This window comes from Malurus melanocephalus, unplaced genomic scaffold (assembly GCF_030028575.1).
Source record: "Malurus melanocephalus ecotype Western Australia unplaced genomic scaffold, MMel_1.1 scaffold_529, whole genome shotgun sequence".
Classification (NCBI taxonomy): domain Eukaryota; kingdom Metazoa; phylum Chordata; class Aves; order Passeriformes; family Maluridae; genus Malurus; species Malurus melanocephalus.
The window spans coordinates 279,600-302,437 of record NW_026623761.1 but is presented as its reverse complement, the minus strand read 5'-3'; the positions used below and the strand labels follow the sequence as shown (position 1 = coordinate 302,437).

The 22,838-nt window shown below is 40.4% G+C and overlaps 1 protein-coding gene across 1 annotated transcript in view; it reads left to right on the top strand.

Moving 5' to 3' along the window:
- PIK3C2G (phosphatidylinositol-4-phosphate 3-kinase catalytic subunit type 2 gamma) overlaps positions 1-22,838 on the top strand; it is a 190,474-nt gene that overhangs the window by 93,108 nt on the left and 74,528 nt on the right. The window contains exons 20-22 of the mRNA XM_057381792.1: positions 18,464-18,644; positions 20,259-20,366; positions 22,616-22,708. Of these exons, the coding sequence (XP_057237775.1) occupies positions 18,464-18,644; positions 20,259-20,366; positions 22,616-22,708 (382 nt within the window). The remainder of the gene's footprint in view (positions 1-18,463; positions 18,645-20,258; positions 20,367-22,615; positions 22,709-22,838) is intronic.

Sequence of the window (22,838 nt, the reverse complement as noted above, 5' to 3'; positions counted from 1 at the left end):
TTTTTGTACTATGAAAATCTAGTGGACAAAGATGCCTGAACCTAATCCTAGAAATAGTTTCTTTACACTGAATTTTTTTTTAGGCTAGGCCAATATTGAATGGCCAACTTCAATAATCTGAAATGTCCAAATCATAAATAACAGCTGCAGTTTGAGGAGGATGCAAATTTCCCAAACCAAGTTGTAATGATTTTGGAGAGACCAAGCCTCGGCTGGAAAGCAAAGAGCACGGAGAGAATCTGCTGTGGTTCTCATCTGAGCAGCTGGTGCTGTGTTTCACTGGTGAAATTCTGCCTCTGCAGCCCAGAGCAATGCTGCAGCTGAGAGGGGTCCTCCAGTGGCTGCTGCTGTGCTGCAGCGTGGTGATGCTGCTGATTCTGAGTGCTCAGCTGAGATACTGGGAGAGGATGTCTCACTTCAGTTTTTTTCAGATATAGTATCTAAAATATTTTTAATTTAGTTGCGTTTCATGATTTCACTTTCAGGTTCTGCGTTTTATGAATATTTGGGAAAAAAAATTTAATATTGTTTCCTTTGTGTGAGAAACTTTTGCTAGAAATGGCAGTTAGCGTACTCAAAATGAGTCTGCAGATGTTTCAAAATTGCATCACATTAGGTAAAACATTTTATAAGTCTGCTCTATTACAGTTCTTGTTCCAGTTTAGCAAGCTTTTGTGTTTTAACTATACCTGTTTGAACCTACATATAGCTGTTAAAATTCTTGACAAAATTTGTCTTGAGCTACCCCAGAGAGTTGTTTTCAATCAATCGTTTCATTTCTTGGAACACGAAGATTTTGCCTCATGACTTGGATAACTGCAGTTCAGGCCCTGATTCCCTGGGATTGATATGTTTGGAGTACTCATTTACAGYTAGGCAGTTGATCACAGCCTGGTCTGACAGGCTGGAGTTTTGTAAATCATTCCTATTTCTGAACACTGGCAGTGAGAACTATAGGGAAAAGTATGAATAAACAGWGGGAGGTTTCAAGTGGATACAGGATCCAGTGTAATGAGTTATTGGTTGGCTTAATATTGCTGTCAGTTGTGTGTTTTCTGTCGTTAATATTTCTAGGTTTAGTCATCACTCTCCATGAAAACTGGGCCTTGGACTTTTGCCTAAATAACTGAAACATTAGAAATAATAGAATAATGAATTGGCATTGTTGAATATGTTCCATTAGTGCATGATTTAGCAGAAAATTACTTTGTAATTTTTCTTCAATTTTGGGTATTTTTTCTTAGAAAAGAATTCCCCCCAAATGTAATTATTAACACATTTTAAAATAGAGAAATAAATAACCTAGTATAAAAGGCAATATTTCTAGGCAAGAGAGGGGACAGRTTAGTAAAAGTTCCTGTCAGAATAACAGTGCAGAATACTACCAGTATTTTTAGGTGTTTKCAGATGRTGAGTATTTCAGGATTAAAYAGCATAAAACCCTTGCTGTTTGAAAACATTTCCCTGAATATTAATTGCTTTCAGAATGCTCACCMATACTCAATGGTTTATTAGTCTGTAATCACAATGATGTCATTTGGATGGCAACCAAATTAAAAATCACTTGAGAGAGGAAAGAAAGAGCTGTCAGATGAATTGCCTTTGTGTGGCTCTTTTGCTTGAACATTGCTGTGGTGTTGTAATAACCTCCTTTTAAGCAAGAGAATTATTCAAGGGACTATTGTCTCACGTTGCCTCGTTCAGTGTTTTCTTGGCAAAGAGCCCACCTGATGGGAACTGCTGTGTTGGACCCTTGAACTAAACAACAGAAAATGGCCAGTGAATCTGAAAGAATTAAGATTCCTTCAAAATCTAAAACCTGGAAAATTCTACCCACAGGGTCATGCAAGCCATAGGCATCTCTGTCAAAAGACAGAGAGCTGAATTGTCTTTTAGCTTTCTCTGTGGTGTCTCTCAGATACACAGGATAGTGTTTGGTAAAGTTCAGCAYATTATTTTTTGTTTCAGAAAGAGAAACAGGCTACAACAATCACCTTTTGTCTCTGAAAGGCCTTTATTCCTGTGCAAAGGCATTCAGAGATGTGTTATCACAGTATTGTGTCAATGGTGGGTGGCTGAYGGAGTAATGTAAAGGAGTAAGGAATTTTTTACTGACCTTTTAAAAAAATGGTTATCAAAATCAAAGCTTYCCACAGAAACATTGTACTTAGATGCAAACATTCAGATGGCATGTCAAAAAATCTTGACTCTTCTGCTTGTCATGGGAGATGGGAAAACAGAGACTTGTGGCTACGGTGACCCAGTGAGTGCCACATTGAGCTGTTTTCTGAAAAATTTACTGTCCCCTCTCCATTGTTGTAAATCATCCCATCCATTCTAAAGTCACCAGCATGTTTTCTTCTCAACTTGGAGGAGGTGCAATGCATATTTTAAGACAATCCCTAATGCAAAGTTTGTTTTTTCAGGTACATGTGGCTCCCTTGGTGTTCATCTGAGTTGCTCAATCCTAAACCAGTAACAAGAGCTGTCTCATTTCTCAGCTTGGAAACACACTGTCTTTCAGGCATAATAATTTTTGAAATACCTTTGGTATCTCGCCTCTCCAGTGTGTTGCAGAGTTGCTGTYCACTGCTGGCTGTTACTTGAGGGAAAACCTTATGCTAAGGAAAAAAATTTCAAAAATAACTTTAAAGAAACTGTTATGAAGTGGAGTGTAGGTTTTAAGTGGGATGAATTGCTGGCAGCACGTAAATGGGAAATTACTTGTTTGTAAATTTGATCAAAGCCTCAGTGCTGCAGTAGCTATTGTTTTTCATTTGTCTGTCTTTCAAAGAGCTAGTACAAATTGCCTCCACTGAAAATTTTAAATGGTGAATAAAAAATTGTTTATATTCATGCTCGTTTCCTACTCAGTTACAGATTTAGTGGACAGTGACAAATAAGGTGCTGGCTGAGTGGTTGCTGGCTCAAAAGTGGTTGCAAGCTGTGCAAGCAAAGCAGTAGAGCAGCTCTAGAATGTGCAGGTTCTGTTGGGCGGATAAACAGATGTGCAAGTCAAGACAATATCTTTTTTAGTATTAGAGGTAGTATAGGTGTTATAATAATATAACATAGGAACAAAAGTTTTTAAGTGTTTACTTGAATAAAGAAGCAGTGGCACATACACAGGTGGATGATCCTTTCAAATGARCGCCCTCCTTCTTTCACAAAATTTGATTTCCTTTCTTATCTGATAAGTAGTTTGTAGAGTTCAAATCCTTAGATATAAAGGGTGAGTCAAGTATTTCACTACAAGCAGCAAAGCCACCTTCAATACATCTCTCAATAAAATCCTGTTTTATGCTTCTTACACTTGATTTTTCTAGCTTGTGTAGCAAGGCTTACATCCAAGTAGATGAATTTATTTTTTTTCCCTTACATAAGTGCTCAGTTTTCCTGTTCAGCCTCCCTCAGCAATTGTTCACAGTCTGTCATCCAGTGAAATTAAAATAACTGTTCCCCCAAGGCCTCCYTCCAGTTCATTCCCAAGATTCTTCTAGATTCACTTAGAAGTAGGCAGAGGATGTAAAGTGCAAAGTAGCATGGTTCTGGCAGTTGAAAGGGTTGRAACTGGGAATTCCCTCCACCTGGCTCTGCAAACACTTCTGTCTATTCTGCCTCAAGATCCCAACTCTTGTCCCAGAAACAGAACTCTGAGCAGTGTTCACTGGTTTGGGAAAGGAGGAAATAKCCACCAGTGTTCCTGGTGTTTGCACAACAGTGTGGGTCTGGTTAAAGTGACACTAAAGGGACTTTAGGAGGGCAAAGGAGCAAAGTGTGATCACTGAGGGAATAGAGGAGAAATTATGCAGAAAAGGAAGAGGAGAGTGGATGTAAGTAGTACTGTAAGTAACATAGGTTTGCTGTGTTCTAGGAATACTTTCTACCAGCAGTTAAGTTTCGATTCAGGTGACTTCCCAAGAGAACTGGGAGATCTAGAACCAGTTCCTTAAGAAAGCATTACTTCCAAATATGACTTGTGCTGCTACTCAACCCTTTTCATATGGTGTAATTTTGATTCCTGTGTTGCTATATGTTCCCCTGAAGACCCTTGTGCCTAGAAATGTCACCTCTCCATGCTTCTATCTCAGTCTAAATAACTGATTCTAGAAGACAAACAGACATCAGGTCCCCTTTTGGAAAAGCCCCTGSAGACTCGTACTTGATCACTTCCCACAAACCCTGACTCTGACTGAACTGTCCTCCTTTGCATTGCATAACTTCTCTAAGAACATGAAGGACTAGAGGCCAAGCAGTGGTAAATAGTCAGCTGTCCATTGAGAGGAAGGAGCCCTGGCATTCTGTGCATTGCAAACACACAAGAGGATTTTGTCCAGGCAGTGCCACAGGCAAAATCCCTATCTCTGCTATTGTGGACACAAGGGCAGTTCTGACAGACATGGTTTAGATTGTGTAAAGAATAATGTGGAGTCGTTGTTCCGACCCTAAAATTAATCTGTATCACAGGAATCTTGAAATGTTTGCTGTTTCTGTGACAGCTGGGCCCTGGCTTGAAGTGCTTGCCAGAAATTGCCCTCCAGTTTCAGTGCAGTTGATGAGAGTGAAGACAGAGCAGAGTGACATTCATAACTTAGAAAAACAGCTCTTGGCACACTTACTCATGTTCCTAGCTGAATGGCAGGCCTGCCTGTCGTTAGGTCACGTCTTCTGAAACTCCTCTGGTTCTGGGGGCTTGTCATCACACAGCGGTCAAGTTGCACCGCCTTGTTCCTTTCGTTGTCCCAACCTGCTGCTGAGGGCAGCCCTCTGAACAAGCCAATCCAACATCAGAGCCAGCTCTGATTAGAGCAGGGCACCTCCAGAGGTCCCTCCTGACTTCAGTTGTTACCAATTTCTGTGCATTACAAACGAATTCTGTAGCTGTGTTTGCTCCTTTACTGATTCTGTTTGCACAGTCCAGTTCTTGGGCCACCAGGACAGTCCTCAGATMAGGGTTGTGGGAAGGGTGTTCCTACCTCTGCAAGGACTGAGAATGCTGGGATTGCTTTCTAATAACCAGTTTTGTAGTAGGTGCCACCTTTTGGATGGAGGCTTCCACCAATAACTTTCTGTAGTGACCACACAGGTTACACTCAGCTGAAAGAGTGCCATGGTGAAAACCATGAAGCAGGGAATTTTTACATCRTAATAAGAGCAAATGGCACAGAAGTAGGGATGTGCTCTTTCTTCCGTAGCATTTGAAGAAAATAAGCCTGGAGGCAAGCTGAACAAATCCAAAATTATTTAGTAAGAAAAAAAAAACTAAATAGCTAGAGGGGCTGAGTTTAACACTGCTTAAATGAAGAGCTTTTTCTTTTGTTCATTTGTTTCAGTCAGTCCTTTTACAAATATATAATGGGAAATATGAGGATAAATTGTTAAACTAAATATCTTTAAGAGAAATTACCTTTTTATTCCATTCTGCCCACATTGTCAGTCACATGGTTGCAAATAAAGGTTCTGGAGCTAGGCAGAAAACATAAAATTGAATGATGATATTATTTGAAAAATAGCTTCATAAAAAAGCTGTAAGTTATAAGTGACAGCAAATGCTCTTTAAAATAAGAAAYCAGTAGTTTTCAATTAGTGTTAAATGAAAAATTATGTTATGTCAGCTGATATGAAATCGGTATAAATGTCTGGATTAGTACAAAATTATCTGATGTCTGGAAAAAAGATTTAATTTACTGAATTGATATTAATCAGGCTCATTAACTTTAGTGTGGCAGCTGCCATCTTGCCTAATGAAGAAGGGACTGAACAGGGATTTCCACAGTCAAATTCATTGGCTTGGATTAACTGAAAGAACAATCCCTCATCATGATTATTGTAACACATCGCACATTTTTAACTGAAGGAAGATCTTGTTTGCACATCAGCAAGGGAAGCGGGGTTCTGTCTGGGAAATAAGGAGGTGCCATCTGTAATAATTATCCTGTGAGCACTGGGTGTGGAAGAGGTGACACAGTAAAGAGGATTCTGATGTTTCTGTAGCATTTCCTTTGTGGGATCTGGTACTAAAAGTCAGTATTTATCCTTCTACTTAACCTGCTCCACAATGTCATTCATTGTGTGTGATGACTTCTATCAGGAAAAGCTCTTTAATTTAATTAAACTTTCCTAATAGGCACTGCTTAGGCAGCTTTTGAGTGACTCACATAGCCCTCAGATCTCCTGTATGTGCTTTTGTGGATAGRGCAGATTGTCAAAATGATTTGAAGCAGCCATGGTGGCAAATATTCCTGAACTGTCGCTGCTTTGTTGGGTGTGTCACTTGGAAGGACATTGCTTGGTCATGGTATGAAAATAAAGTGTCATTCAAAGGATGCCCCATTTTAAGTGTTTTTTGCATCAATTCAAAGCTGACACATGCTGTCTTCAGCTGCTGCCTAGCTTAATTATTAGGAGTTTTGAAAACAGCAATTTAAAGGTGATTTAAACAATAATTTGCCTGGCTCACCCATGGCTGCTACCCTGTGAGTATTGCTGGTAGGAAAAACATAGCACCTATCCGTATTAATTTTTGGCTTGCACAGATTTTTGGTCTATAGCAGAGTACCCATCCAGGAAGAAATGGCTGATTCAGGGGTATTCACACATATATGGTAGGAAGGGAGAGGAAGGATGTGATTCTTGCATCTCAGTCCCCCATCCAGCTGCAGCCTCACATGGACTGAGCATAAGGACAGCACTCTGAGGGCAGAAATGAAGCTCCCTGGCTCTGCTATCGGCATCCAAGTCCCAGGAGCATTCTGTGTCAGATGGCTGATCTATATTTATTCTGCCAGTGCAGTGACTGCCCCTGGAGAGTTTGCTCCACTCTTTACCTGACTCAGGACATATGGAAATATGACATCTGCTTGCTGCAATAATACTTCCACAAATGTGATTGTGAATCTTGGAACCAGAGCTGGACATTTTATCACAGCGACTGAATCTTAATTCTGTTTTCTTATGAGCAAAAAATTGCCTGGGGCTGTTGTTTTTTTCCCATATGGTTGAAAGATGCTGGCTAGATGGGTTCCCACATGGGAAAGGGGTGGCAATGTTATTAAAAAGACCTATTTGCTGTGGCATTTACCTCTGGCGTAAGAGCAGCTTAGAAACAAACACAGCATCCTGTGGAAAGCCTATGAGAAATAATTCTCTCCACTTTTGATAGGGAAAACAAAAGCACAGAGAAATAAAATTGTTTTGCCAAGGTTACCTATCAAGTAAAATTCAGGATAGATTTTCATTCTTGTATCTGCCTTATATTCTTCTGCCTTATAATCTATAGATTTTAACCCCAAGGTTAATCAGTTTGATCTGAAGAGAGTGATATAAGATTTCCTTGGTAGAAACTTAAGAACACCTTCTTGTTTAGTGCTTCATTAAAAGGGATTTTACTTTATTCAAAAGTTTATTCAGATCTGGTCCCACAGCTGAACATGTCTGAGCAGAGCTGAGATGGACTTTTAAACCTAGATGAAACTCCCAGTAATGAAAGAGCAACAAGGTGTCTGAAGTGAGAGATTAATTTCATCAAGCCTCTGAAAACTAAGCCAACCCAATTTCACGTAGGTCTCTGCCTCATTTTCCTACTGTGCCTGCCCTCCAGCTCTTCTGTTTTCCATGGTAACTAGGCCAGCTGTCGACTAGGAAAATACCCTTGGGCCAACTAAAAAAGAAAGGTTTTCTCTTACTAATATCTTACAGCAAGCTTTCCCTGGTACATRGCCTTAACTTCAAATTCCCACTTCTCTATTTACAAAGCCAATATTTGGTGGCAATAAAGCAGTGAAATGGAAGAAAATCWGAACCAGACCAGTATTTAAAAGAAAAAGAAATCTGAAGTTATTTCCATCTCTGCTCTGCTCTCCTACCTTTGTAAGAGATCCTATTGCTATGTATAATGTGGAGCAAGAATTAGTAGAGGCCAAGAAAAGAGGGAGAAATCTAAAACTGGAGAGGAAGAAATAAAACAGGCCTAGAAAAGGTATGAAAATAGCAATATTCTTCACAATCTAAATGCTTGTTCTTCTTTCCTGCCACCTTCTTTCACCCTCTATTTTAATTAAATTAAAACATGGAAGCCAKCATCTTATTTGAAGCAGATTGCAGAATAGCCTTATGCATAAGGGGAGCTGAAGTCTGAAGAAATTTCTCCCTTAAAAGAGTCAGAATAATAAAAAAAAATGAAAAATTGTGATTTGGACTCCCCCATTGAAAAGTCTGATTTTCTCTCTTCTGTGCTCTGAAAACAGATGAGTTATTTTTGAAGTGTGAGGGACTGTATATCTCCATGATGCCACTTTATCTGAGCTCTGAAAGTTGTCTCCAGTCATTCTGTTGACAAAGTCACGCAGGTACAGGCACGGAGCAAACACGTCGCTGTGATCCCACATCTGATCYGTGCAGCCTTTGTTGTTGTGCAGCACTGAGATGCCACACAGCAAATTGACACAAAAAGGAGTGTGACATCTCCCAGAAAGCACACCCTGTCAGACATGAGAGGACTTCTGCAAACAGTGTTTTGCAATCTTGTAATTACACTGAGGCACCAGGATTGCTGAAACGCTTACAGCARTACCTGCTGAGGCTCATTTTTCCTCTCTATTCCTGTTAGGCAGTGATCTGAATAAAGTTCCCTTTGATAGATATTGGGAAAGTAAGATAAGCTGAGCTGCTAGCTGGAACAGTGATGAAAATGAAGATCTAGAAGATTGACATGTCGGGAAATAACGTGGAATCGGTTTGTGTTGTATCTGTACTACCTGTGCTTAAAACACAATGGATCTACAGACAAGWTCTTCCAGAGGGGTGGAAGGGATGCTGCCTTGAAAGAAACACTAACTCCCCATGCATTTGAAACATATCAAATCTCATACATCCTTCCTCTGCTGTTGACATCTGAGCACCTTGTCTGTAGAAATCTGAGACTCCACTTGAAAGATAACAGCTTTGAATGTAGACATTGTTAAACAAACCAAATTCTTGTAACTGAGTGCAGAACAAATAGGAAAATTAACAGCTTTCCAGAACATGTTCTTTTGAATGTCACAATATTTTAAAAACAATGTCACTATCTCATCCTATTCCTCCCCRCCCCTTAAACCAAACCCTTCCTTTCTCGTGCCCAGAGTCATAAAAAATAGTAATCTGAAAACTCTAGGATTATAAAGTACAGATCTGGCTCAGAATGTATGAATAAAAGCTGGAACTGCTCCTGTTATGAGCAGTCAAGAGCCTTAATGACTTTGTAGAAAGACAATTTCAGTTTTCTCCCTGAAGCTATTTCTGTGTTAGTATATTAATGTCATGGTTTAACACAGATGGCAACCAAGCTCCAAACAGCCACTCACTCACTGTCCCCTGCAGTGGGATGGGGCAGAAACCTGGAAAAGTGAGAAAAATCATGGACTGAGATGAAGGCAGTTGAAGAGATAAAGRAAAAATAGTGTACATGAGCAACATGGAACAAGGAGTTCATTCATGACATCCCATGGGCAGGCAGGTGCTCAGCCATCTCCAGGAGAGCAGGGCCCTGTCACACACTGGTGACTTGGGAAGACAAACACCTTCACTCCAAATGGCCCCTCTTCCTCCTTCTACCCCCAGCTTTATAWGCTGAGYRTGATCCATATGGTCTGGGACATCCCTTTGGTCAGCTGGGGTCAGCTGTCCTGGCTGTGTYCCTTTCCAACTTTTTATACACCCCAAGCCCACTCAGTGGTGGGTTGGGRTGAGAAACAGAGGAGGCCTTGACTCTTCAAACACTGCTCAGCAATAACTAAAACATCTCTGAATTATCAGCCATTTCCAGCAGAAATCCAAAACAGAGCCTCCTACCATCTACTGGGAAGAAAATCAGCTGTATCCCAGCACAATTTTTTTTTTTTTTTAAACTGCAACTAACCAGCAAACAAAGCAAAGTTACCAGAAGTATTGTGGTGTAACTCAAGTTTAATTCTGCAATTTTGTGTACATTTGGATTGCCCAGTGCATGCAGAACTATACAAAATTASTTCTGTGTCTTACATTGTGTTTTATAGTGTCGTGAGAGATTTTTTTTTTTGTTCAGCTGTGAAGCTAATGGGAACCACAGATGCTATCCAAAGCCATTTTGGTAGGCATAAACTACCCAAACAATAGGCAGATGAAGAAAAACATTTTCAGTTTCTCCTCAGTGTATTGCTGTGATAACTGTGGCCCAAATTCAGAAACAGTACAAAGCTTTGAAAGTCCATTGGCTCTCATGGACTGCTTCAATCTGAATTAATTTTGCATTTTATTTATGTGGTTTGAAAGTAGAGTAGCTTAGTCACCTCCTGTATTCAATTAATTGCTGACATGTTGGACAGCATCCCAATAAAGCCATTGGGTCTGCTTACTTTATTGGTGATTATCCCATCTAATCCCATTCATTGCTAGCTCCCAGTGCAGTTACCCACTGGGAAGAACACAACAATTTCTGTTATGCCTGGAATGAATGGCACATTTCAGTTCCTGTGCATGAATTTACTCTAAACTCTCACAGAGACAGATTGTTGGATGCTTTCAGGCTTGCTGATTCTGGGGTAAGATACTGCATGAAATTCTGACAACAATACGTCATTTGTTCTGAGGAGAAAATCTGCAGTTTTGGGAAAAGCACAGACGGGGATGTAGTCAGTCACATGAAGAAGGCACTGGCAAAGACAAAGCCARACTTTTCAAAATTAATGACAGACTTGAATGCCAAGTTTCTCACTGAATGGAAAATAATACTGTCCAATTGATAATACTTATGCAGATATTAAATGCAATACCTTTGTTAAAGAATGTTCTTTAAAATTATTATTTCCAAATGCAGTTTTTGGAGAGGAGATTTAATCACTCTCCTTAAAGAGGCCGTGGTAGTATTTCTTTTATTAGTAGTCGAAAACAGTTAGACCTACATTTGCAAACCTGAGTTTAAGTCACCCTCAGTATTTAATGACACTTCAGGATGAAGGCTTTTCATTTCTGTAGCTTTGGATTGATGTTTTATTCGGGTGGGATCTTTGCTGGGCCATGAASCCCTACTCAGAGATTCTGAAGTTATCTAAGGTCAGTACTGTTGTTGTACACAAATGCTGTTTGGAACCACCACTAAATTTTGTTGTGTTGGTGTTCTGCTGGAGGCATTTTTTTGTGTTTGTGATAGTGTTAATGAATTTGGTCCTTTCTGCTTGCAGATCCTATCCCATGAAGAGGAGYAGACTAGAAAAACACACACTTTGCTAACAATTGYTTTGTTTGTATTTTTTKTTTTTTACAAACTGGAACAGAAAGAGACAGACACTGTTAGCACTGCTTTTTGCTAGATGATTCTTGTAGAACTTATATTGATGTTATCATATCCATTCAACAAAACTGGAGAAGACCTYATGAGGATGGTTGGTTCTTGCTTAGACCTTAGACCAAGTAGCATCTATCTCTGRTAGTGACAGTAGTATCTGTGCACCATTGTACTTTCCAATTGATTCTTGATACCGTTGATTTTCAAGATTCATTTCATTTCTATTCCACTGTGCAGCTAACTACATTGCATATCAAATAAAACATTTTTCTGCTAGGCAATCTCAGCAGGGTTTGGCAACTTCCTTGCATAGTRTAGCACAGGCTTTGTTTTCACTGATCTGCTGATTTTTTTGTGAGTCAGCAGGACACGCATTCCACAATTCAGGCATTCAGTGGGAGTGGGAGGAGCTGCTTCGATTGAATCCACTGAATCGAGTGATTTGTCTGAATGCAAATTGTGTTGTGTTGTTCATAGAGATCCTTGAGAGATTAGCAAATAATGGCAATGTTGTGTTTCTCAAGCCTAACCACCTTACTTTATATCTCTGCAACAATATTTTGTCATCAAAGGGAGCTCCATGTGGTAGACTTCTGTTCTGTGTTACCAAAAAAGAATCAGAAAAACAGAAGCAAATTAATCACGTGGTATGTTAAAACAAAATTTCACTTTAAGCAGAATTATTTTCTGTTCAAGGGTAATGCTTTGAACAATGAGTCTGTAAAAGCAGCTCTCTTTTATGAGAAGCATCATGTGAAACTGGCTGCAGGTTTCTCATGTGAGAAGTGTGAAGAGCCAAAAGAGGACAGGTGCTTCAAGCAACAGAACAGCTGCGGTTTCTTCATTTTGGAGACTTATTGGTTACAAAGATTCAGAGAAAATGCTGTACCAGGCTTCACTCAGTCTACTCAAGAAACATAAACTTTCATTCTCTTCTTGTTCTAGAATAGAAAGCATGATGAAAGATCAGCAGATGAGGCAGAGCTTTGCCAGCYCTCTTGTGCATTTCCTTCTCTGCTGGCTTTGTACTTGGTCAGAGAAAGGGAATGCAAAATGAAGTTCAGTCTTCATTCTCCCAGTCAAGTTGATGTCCTTGGTCAGTGTTTCTGTAAATCTATGGAGAATGCTCAGTACTGCAGTCACCTGGGACAATTGTGATGTCTCTTCCATCTTTGTTGTACRGTAATGCTTCTGCCTAATTGACTTCACTCCCCATTCTCCCCAGCAGGAATTCTCAGCGTGCTGGTATTTTGTGTTGCTCACTTGTTAGTTAGTTAGTTAGTTGGTTAGTTAGTTAGTTAGTTAGTTCATTAGTTCGTTAGTTAGTTAGTTAGTTAGTTTGTTTGTTTGTTTGTTTGTTTGTTTGTTTGTTTTTATGTCTGTTATTTTGCTGACTGCAATGCCCCAATAGGTCTCCCCACAAGGGTGCTGTTGTTTCTGGTGTTTCTGTTTTCCTTTCTTTGCTTTGTAGTATGTAAACCACACCTTTTTAGAGTTCTGGATTGGTTTAAACCCAGAAATGTTATCCTGTATGTGTTTTTTTAAAGGAAGTTGACAGAGGTAGCCTGTATGTTTCTCTTGGAATAAAGACTGTGAGAATGAAGCCACTATAAGGCTTTTCAGTAAGTTTAATTTAATTATACTTTTCTGCCCAGAAATGAACAATGTCCCGCTGAGGCTGTGACAGAGGCTGGGAATGGAAATTACATTGCAGCAAGTGCAAGTGGTTTTTTCTGTTTTCTGCCATCCTACAGATACATTCCTGGGAGCTTCAGCAAGTTCAGTCATCCATYCTAGGCACTGGCAAAGAGATAAGAAAAGCCACAGTCATATTTGCCAGCTTGGTGCTCTGCTGCCTTAGAGTTTGGCTGTGTCTAAAGAGGCTGAGCAGGCCAGCTAGCAAGTGATAAAGACTTGAAAAGACATGTTGTGCACACTTGGCTGTGCTCTGCAGAGGAGTGAGGGGATTGCAGGTGTAGGGGATGGAGGGTCACAGGTACTTGTTAGGACCTGGAAACCGTACGAGTTCAGTGTTTGTGCAGTACTTGCTATGATGAATATCTCTGTCAAGGGGATTATTCCCATTATCACTGGCAGAGAAGTAAAATCCTTGGCCAGTGTAATATTGGGGAGATAAAAAGTTAMAAAGAGAGGTTTTACTTGTAACTGAGTAATTAGTTAATAGCAGCAGTTGCCTGCTCATCCTTGTGACCTGTCCCAGCATGGATGGAGTTCCTAATCTTCAGTGTACATTTTTGTTATCCCTGCAATCCATGTGYCTCTGGGGAACTTGCACTGAGACTTAAGGAGCTGAAAAGCCCAAATGAAGTCCTACAGGCCCTGTTACTTATTGTCCTGTTTAGGAATGCAAACAGGGAWTTTTTTTCTTTGAGGAGTGGAAAATGAAAACAGTTAAAAGCTTCAGGCGTGTGCTGCAGCTCCGTGGCACAATAAAGCACGAAGGACAGATTAGGAGTTTTGCAGGATATCTGAGGATAATCAAGACAGATGGCAACCYCAGACACAGAAGCCATGTAGTGGTAGAAAAGTGTTTTTATGTGCTAATCTTTGACAGAAAGGGATGTAGAGAATTATTTTAAACCAATTATTGCCATAATAAACAGCAGTCTTCTGCTGCTGTTTCCTTCTTYTGTGACTTGTCCTGCCTCCAACTTAGCAAAACAGAAAACACACATGAAATACACCTTCAGAACAAAGCATATTGACTTCCTCAGTCAGGTTTACCAAAGATTGACCAACAGCAGGAGGTACCTCAGCACTCCCCTTAGAACCCTGAGTCACCTTATTTTCATGGTGTGTCTCTGAATTCAAAACACCTTAAGCAAAGCATACAGAATGTGTGCTGGTAGGCACAACTTCTGTGTAATAAATACCAGAGAGCACTTGGAAACAAATTACCAGGGTCACTATCCTGACATCATGTCTAAATAACCTGGTCAAACTGTGCCTTGCTCCTTCATCACAGGTAGGTACTAAACTTGAAATAAGATACTGGAAATCCTGCCCTTTTCTTCTAGGGTTTTTGGTTGTTGTTTCTTTTTGTATAAGGCTACCTGTGAGCTGATCTTTCCTGTCAGGCATTGCTCTCTGGTTCATCCTGCTCCCCTTTCTGAGGGAGACAAGGAGCAGATGTTCAAAGAGCAGCGTTGTCTGAGCTGCCTCACTCTTTCGTTTGTCTGCCAAATCCAACTCAGAGARCAGACTGTGTCAGCTTCCCTGTCTTCCAGCACCACAGAGGGAGAATGAGGCCAGCTCACCTGTTTTTCTACCAAGACCCATCCAATCTCATTCCTTWTTTTTTTCTTCCTTTTTTTCCTTAATTATCCTTTTCTCTATTGCTGCTGGGTTTAGCCTGTTTCTCCTTCTCTGACACAGCAGCCAAGTCAGCCTGCTTCAATTCCACCATTCTTTCTTCCCTGTGGCAAAAATCTCTCAGCACATTCGCGTTTCTACACCCAGAAAACACAGCTGTGAGTGCCAGGAAATGGGGCTGGAGCCACCTTGCAGGCATGGAGCAGGTGCATGCAGAAAGGAGGAGAAGCAGCTGCTTGCAGAAGGCAGAGGCATCATTCAGGGCACCCCAGTACCTGGCTTGCTTTGTTGCTGGATTTCAGGTCACCTTCGTTCTGTACTGTTTCACAGAAGTGACCTGGGGACAGGGTTTGCTAAGAGTGAGGGTGTTTGTCCCCAGTCAGAGAACCTGAAGAGTAAGGAAATCTCTCTGTTATTAGGACCAAGATGCTCAGTCTAGGCCTGACATAAAGCCAGGCTTTTATACTGAGTTCTGTCTTGCAGAATACTGTGAAAATTATCAGGAAAAAAACAACTTCTCATGGGTTCCTTWCTGGCAGCTTCGTGTTTTAAATCATTCCAATTCTGTCTTCTTCTGTCACAGCTAGGCATCCTCTTCTAACGTGAAAATTTCATTAGCATCTTGAGTGTTTCATCATCCTGCAACTTCAGATTTTCCTATCTTTGCTGAGTTCTCACCATGGCAGGGTGAAGATGTGTGTGCCAGGAAGTTGGGAAGGCAGAAGTGCAGCAACATATCCATTCAATTGTGGAAGAAACATTACAAAGAAGCCTACAACGAGTCACCACATCAAAAGCTGTCTTTTGTATCCTCTTTGGGACCACTTTTATAAAATGAATACAAAAGTCAGTCCCTGTTAATACAAACCATTTTGCTAATGAAGYTGTGTGGGCTTTTAGGAGCAGTGGGGAGGCAGAGGAAGCTGTGCTGTTGTACCACAGACATTTGACACCTTTGGAGTGTAGAACCTCAAGCCCCTTGTGGGAACTGTTGGGGAAGCACATGGACTGTCAGAAGCTGCCATGTGTGTTCAGACTGAGTGTGTGCTGGCAGGGAAATGGATTTTACCAGTGACATCAGCATCACTGCYTCAGCTTTCCCCATGGACTGGGCTCAAGAATCACATGTGAGGGGATTCAGACTCTGTACATYCTCTGTCCTCATGTACACCTGATGCATAAGCTCTCTGAATCTGGACCATAATCCTTTCTCAGGCTGAAAAAAATCATTATATCATATGTGTATATAAGCTTATTTTCTGTGAACACTCAGCCATAAGAATAATCAAAAAATGGATCTTCTAAGTTGATCTGTGTTATGCAGGGAGTAGTTCTGTTTGAAATAGTAAACCAGTTTGGTTTTGCTGTTTTGCTTCCTGTATGTGAAATCCTAAGCCTTTCATTTTAGGGAAATAAAAGCTGATTTAATGTTCTCTGTATCTGAGCRGATTAAAGGGACATCTCAAACATGAAAAGGTAGCCCTTATGGATYCCCTAAACATGTACTATTAAAAAAGAAGTAGGTGAATGAATATGATTTAGATAMCCAGGAGCTGATTCCAGTGCAAGCCTTAGTGCAGACAAGGTTCTGCACCAGCATTAGATGTTCAGTTCAAAATAGATATCACAGTGATTGTTGTCTTTTCTTAGGTGCACTTGTGTTTGCAGGGAAAAAGTAAACAGCTTCAATCTCACTGTGTGCCAGGAAAAATGCAAACTGTTTAGCTGGACTGAGGGAGAGCTGGGCTTTGCTTTGGTAGACTAAAATTCCTGCCTGGCTGACAATTTGGACTGTGCCAGTGATGCTTTTATTAAAAAGAGAATCGCCAAGCCTCTTCCTGCCTTGCTGTTGAAGCAGACAGAGTGTGGTTTTTATTTTAAATGGCCTTGTTTGCCTACTGAGCTGAAAGGGCACTGCAGAGTGTGCTGTAGTGCCCCAAACACTGGCTGGTTTAGACAGCACAGGGAATCTGGGACATCTGCATGGGAGTGACACAYGAGGGGTTGCCTTTGGTGGACCCATGCCCTTCCAAGGCAGCAGCTGGAGGAAATGCATTTCCTAGGATCTCTAAAATGCCATGAGCTATTGACATTTAAGCAAATGAATCCCATCCTGTGGAATCTGGGATTTTATCAAAACATGAAAGAATTTGTTTATCCACTGCCATATATGCATGTGCTCTCAGCCTTCCTTGGCCTGCCAAGGGTTCAGGATGAGAACATCTCTGTGTGCTGAGGTTTGCCTTCCACCAGGCACTGCAATGACAACTTGTACTCCCTTCAGATCCAAAAAGTAATTATTTGTTTTTGCTAGTCTACAGGGGGAAAAAAAAGTAATTTCAGACTCCTCCAGAGAGTGTTGATGATAAACTTCTCATATTGCTTCCCTTTCATGTCTAGGCATTTCTGGTAGAAACACCACTCATTCTTTAAAGATTTTCAAATCCTCAGATGTTCAGAGGTTTTCTATAACTGGAAAGGCTTTTCAGAAACCAGTAGGTGATATTGTTGTGCATTGAATTATACAGGAAAAGAGGACCTAGAAGAATTATTGCCTTATAAAATATGACAAGGATCAAAAAATCATCACCAAAAGAGGCCTGTGCTGCAGTAACACTACAGTAATGCCTTATATATGATTTGAAGGGGTTGAAGTGTCTATGGGAATTACAGTTTTTCCCCTTTAAATATCAGTGCTTGAAATCATATCTTCTTGCTTTTAGTTCTGTGACATACTCATGTGACATATTCATTCTTGCAATGTGCCTTGAAAGTCAAGAGTTTTTTCTGATTTCTGTCTTGTGAAAACTAGCATTATTTGTTAGGCAGGGGAAACTGTGAGATTCAGATGTTCAAAAGGAATTTGAGGTTTGAGATGTTCTTAAGGATGAAGTTGTGAGGGGGAGAGTTCATGCAAAAGCAAAGAGCAATTCACCAGTTSTTCAGGCAAAGGGAAATCCCAGGCGGTGGGCAGGATGTTAACGACAATACAAGAGTTGGTGATTCCATCTGCACTTACAAAAAYAAATCAAACAGTGTACAAAACCTCTGGCCCACATAAGGAAAAAAWTTCCCAGTGATCAATTCGATTAACTAAAAAAACCCTCTAAACTCCACAGCTTTCCTGACCCAAATAAATGTGTAATTAGAGAAGACTGCATGGTGAATACGATTAAAATGAGTGTGGTTTTGGTTTTATTTCTGACTTTTATGTTGGCAATAACTCCAGTTCCAAAGCTTTTACAAGTTTCAGAAGAACTAAAAGCTGAGTTTTGCTTTARACCAACACTTACCAGTAAAGAAAGGAATAAAATGGGCTGCTTCCACTCTTTTTAGCAGTATAGCCAATWTCAGAAATGTCTCCTCAGCTTAAAATAGTGAAAGTTTCTAGAATTGATGATACATCTGAGACTGAAAGAGTCTTTAAATGCACCTCCTGGCTGACAGATGTGCTTGCTTGTAGAAGTGTATTGGCAGGAGAAAAAAAAAAGAATAGGGATATATATTTAACCCTGGACTTCAAAAATGCAACTTCTTTCCACTTTGTAAACTTTTGTTGCAGAAATAAGAAGCAATACAGGCACTGCACTGTGTATGACAGTAAGAAATGGCAGTTTTCTGTTTATTCAAGATGTTTGGAGTCTCATTAGTTATAAAATGAGATTTGAATCCTATTGCCTACAAGCAATAACTTTTTTTTCATTCTCTGCTGCCCAAAGTGACCAAATATAGATTATTCTGGAGTCCATATATTGTTCCTGCTAGAATTGATATAAAATAAAATTCAGTTTTAGATGCACAGATTTTTTTTTCCCCTCTTTCCTTCAGGCTRTTGAAGAATGCACAGAATGAAGTTCATTTCAGAATGTGGTATAAGAAACTCCTGGCTGCTCTCCAATTTTGTGCTGGACAATCCCTGAACAATGAGTTTTCAAAGGAAGAAAAACTCATCAGAATTCTGGAAGACATTGCCACAAAAGTGAAAGCTGCCAGTGACCCAAAAAGAAAGGTTTGTTAAAAAAATCCTACCCCTTCTTTCTTCTATCTAAGTTTCTTTAGGGAATTTTATTTTTTCTAAGGAARCACCTCTTTCCTTTAACACCCTTTACCTATATAAACCAAATATTTAACTATGTAACTAACTAACTAATGTTTTTCTGCTTTGAGAAAAGGTAACACATAGATATTYTTGGGAAAACTCTCATCACTATTACTCTTGAGGTCTGCAGATCTTTTAAGCCATTTAAATTCCTTCATCATTGGTTTCTCAAATGGACTTGGAGGTGGCCAGAAATAATGGCAGCAAAACTGATTGTCATTTCACTGAGAGGAATGCTCACACTCAGCACCTCATCCCAAAATATTTGACTCCTGTAGAGCTCCAGTATTTCTTGAAGGCTTTGCCAAGAGTTGTTCTTGGCAGGCTGGACATTTTTTTATGTCCAGACTCCTCATTTCTTAACAGAGACAGCTAGAATGGAATGTAGGTAATATCTCAAATACAGCATTTAGCAATGAACATTGAACACATATCTGCAGAGATACYTCCCTGGCAGTAGAAACTTGCAGTTGTCTTCTCCAGTGGGTGAAGCTTTTATATTGCATAGGTACACTTCCAGCTCAGAACTGTTAATTTMCCAGGACAGCTGTTGTTATTTACCTGATGTGTGAAACAGCTYCTTGTTGAAATCTCAGCAAGGCAGAGCGAAAGCCAAATAAAAATATACTTGGCACTGCTGGTTATCATGAACGATATCATGAATCTTTCTGCCTTGTTAAGGCCTCAAAGATTTTCAAAGGGATTTTCAGATAACTCTTAGTGCTGCTACTGAGAGCAGCAAAGCAAACATGGAAGTAAAAAGACAAAAATATTTGCAAAAGGAAAATCCATGTAAAGAAAAAGAAAGAGTAGTAATACATTATACATTACTGATGCATAATTCAGATTTTGGAGATTAATCTCAAGGCTGCAGTTACTGTGATACTGAGAAGCTCCCAAACCTTGCAGTTAACAGAATTAGGCAGGGGAGATCACAGTGGTGAGGCAACAAGCTACAAATTGTGAAGTTCTCAGGCAAGGCAAAAAAACCCATGAGGCACAGTAGAGCTCTATCAACCCCTAATGAAGACTATTGAATCATAGAATCACAGAATGGTTTGGGTTGGAAGGGACCTTAAAAATCATCTTGTTCCAAACCYCCTGCAATGGGCAGGGACACCCTCCATTAGACCAGATTGCTCCATCCAGCCTCGTTTGACAGACTTCTTTTTCTGACATCCAGTCTAAACCTCTTCTCCTTCAGTCTGAAGCCATTCCCCCTTGTCCTGTCACTSCATGCCCTTGTAAACAGTCTCTTTCCATCTCAGTCTACAGGACAGTATGAGCTGGTAGCACACCTAGGCAGGAAAAGCATCAATGTGGAGTAAAATTACAGTTCTTACTTTTAATATCTGCACTTCAGTGTGACCTCATTAACTGTTATAAGGTCACAGTCATGCTACTCTGCTCCGGAAATTGCATTGCTTGGTTAAAGTACAGAAAGAGCTTTGCACTCTACATTAAAAAAAAAAAAGAGCTGCTTTTGTGTTGTGTCGTGCTGCCATAAGGGCTCCCATGTTGCAGGAGGTGTTAAACGTGGAGCTCAGCAGACTGCAGCAGTTCTTCCAGGAGGTGAAGATCTGTCGGCTCCCCCTGAACCCTGCGCTTGTTGTCCAAGGCATAGAGGCAGATGTAAGTGTGACCAATCACATTTTCAATCTGGATTTTGGTTTTCAGTGTAAAGGGGAGAGGGAGTGAATGCTTGCATTGACTTGGATATGATCTCACTGATAGCGAGCATAAATCATCTGGGAAATTTATATCCAGCCTAATYGTCTTTTAAACCAGAGACCTTTGAGGCAGAGTGATGGGGTGGGTGGGGTGGGTGTTGCATGTTTTTCACACCAGCCAGAGATTTCAAGCTCTGAGCAGCCCATTCCCAGCTCAGCTGCCCTGCAGTGGTGTGGGGTTGGCAAAGGCACCCGGAGGTTGAGCCTTGGTTTCCACCAGGGAGCCCTTGGCAACAGGTTTTTTCCTCATCCAAGACTCTGTCATGCCAGGTACAGGAGCAGCTAAAAATTTGGAGCCARCTGTCTGTTTGCTGAGCTCAGACTCGGGGCATGACTGAGAATTKCTAAAAYATTAAACATTCACCTGTCAAAGACCCCTATTAAAAATGACTTAAGGATAAAGGAGAAAACARTGCTCTTCAGAGTTACTTGACTTGACTTTGACTGCAATACTAAGATTCAGTTGTTCATTGTTCAAAAATGTTTTGATAAACAGCAGAATGCCAGGGGTAAGGTKCCCCATCTCTGGAGAAGAAAAATGTATCCAGCATGAAGACAAAAACAAACCTGAGCAGCCATATATATTACCAGTTATAGCTGTCTAATTACAGCAATTTGTGCTCTATTTTTGTTCTCTGGCTCATTATCCATAGTAGACCTGATTCTAAGAGGTGCTGATCCCTTCAWTTGCCTCTGACCTGTGTTTCTCCAAGTAATTGCTATTCAGCCTTGATCTRGCTGAGAACAGAGGTCTTTCAGCACCCCACAGGCTCGGGCAAATTGTGTGTGATCCAAGTCAAAAAGATTTGAAGCCTGCTGCTTCTCCCTGCTTTCAGGCTTTTGGAAATAATGACTAATGGAAAGGTATCTCACAATGGGGTCATGCTATTTATACTGCACCAGCTTGGGTGGACCAACACAAAAATKTTTAAATGTAGTATCTGATGAGGGATTTTTTTTTTCTTTTTTCATTTTTCTTATATCGTTCTAGGCCATTATCTTTCTATAAATACAAGTAGTTACTTGATTGAACTGTACGYCAGTATAATCATGCAAATTAGAACTTTTAAGTGYYTATAATTACCTAAACTTAATTCATTTTGGTGTCATATATTGATTTTACCAGTAGCAAGCCCCACTCTCAGCTCTCTCACAGTCACATTATCTCACAGGAACCTTTCAAGCACTCACTGAGACGTTTCAATCGGCAAAATTCCACGGGGGGTCGGGATCTCACCGCTGATAATGGCTCTGGCCCATGGCACAGGTCTGATGTGGCTGAGACAGTATTTGCATGCTTGTGCCACACTTTGAGATGTTTGGATGAAAAGCAGGAGACAGCTGTGGCTGGTGCTGGAGCTGGTGGTGCTCAAATTAACCTCCCTTACACTCCACCCTGCAAGGACAGCAGCAGCTCTGGTGGGGTGCTCATTATTTCCAGGAGCCAGGCCATTAATTTATCTTTGTCTTTAGTTGGTTTTGAGGGGTTTCCCCTCCTTGGATGTTTTTAATGAGGGTAATAATACCACCCTAAACTCTCAGAGGATTTGCGGTCCTTGGCTCATTAATGCTTTTTTGAAGCCCTTTGAGATCTTCAGGTGGAAGGAGCTGTAGAGCATGAAAGTCAGAGTTTATGTTTAATTAAGATAAATTCCACATAAAATAGATCATGATTTTCAAAATTTCCTGGTATCCTCAGTCACAGTGAGACCTTCAAAGAAATTAGCAGGTTCTTTGCTTCCATAAAGATTGTCTGATTGGGCAGGGGTGGTTTTTTTTCAGAAGATAATGGGGCCAAAGTCTTTTCAATGCTTTAAGACTCTCATTAGATCAGTCTTGTGTACTTCATCCACTCAGTGGGCCAAAGCTTATTGTTGGTAGGCCTGGGTGAAAATGAAAAACAATTAGCGCATAAAATATTATCCATTCATTTGGTCTGATATTTAAGTGAAGCGAATTGTCTGGGGAAAAGAATGTTTTGTTTTTCAGACCCTGTGAAACAGTCGRTAAGATCAAGAATTATTTATTTTTGCTACCACTGCTACTGAGCAGTGTTTAAAGCTGGTATCTTTTTCAGAGACATTGCACTAGCCTGGTGTTTTGTATATGTGACATTGTTGTTCTTCTGTCTCATCTTTCTTTCCCCTGCAGTCATGTTCTTATTTTACATCCAATGCTTTTCCATTAAAAATCTCCTTCATCAATGCAAATGCTCCAACTGGAACCATCAATGTCATTTTTAAGGTATGTTCTTCCTCTAATCCTCAGGTCTTTTGGTATGGAAAATGATGATTTAAAATTCACCTAATTCATATTTTAAACCTTGAGTCTGAGAACAGTTGATTTGGCTCTTCTGCTTGTTTATCCCTTTTAT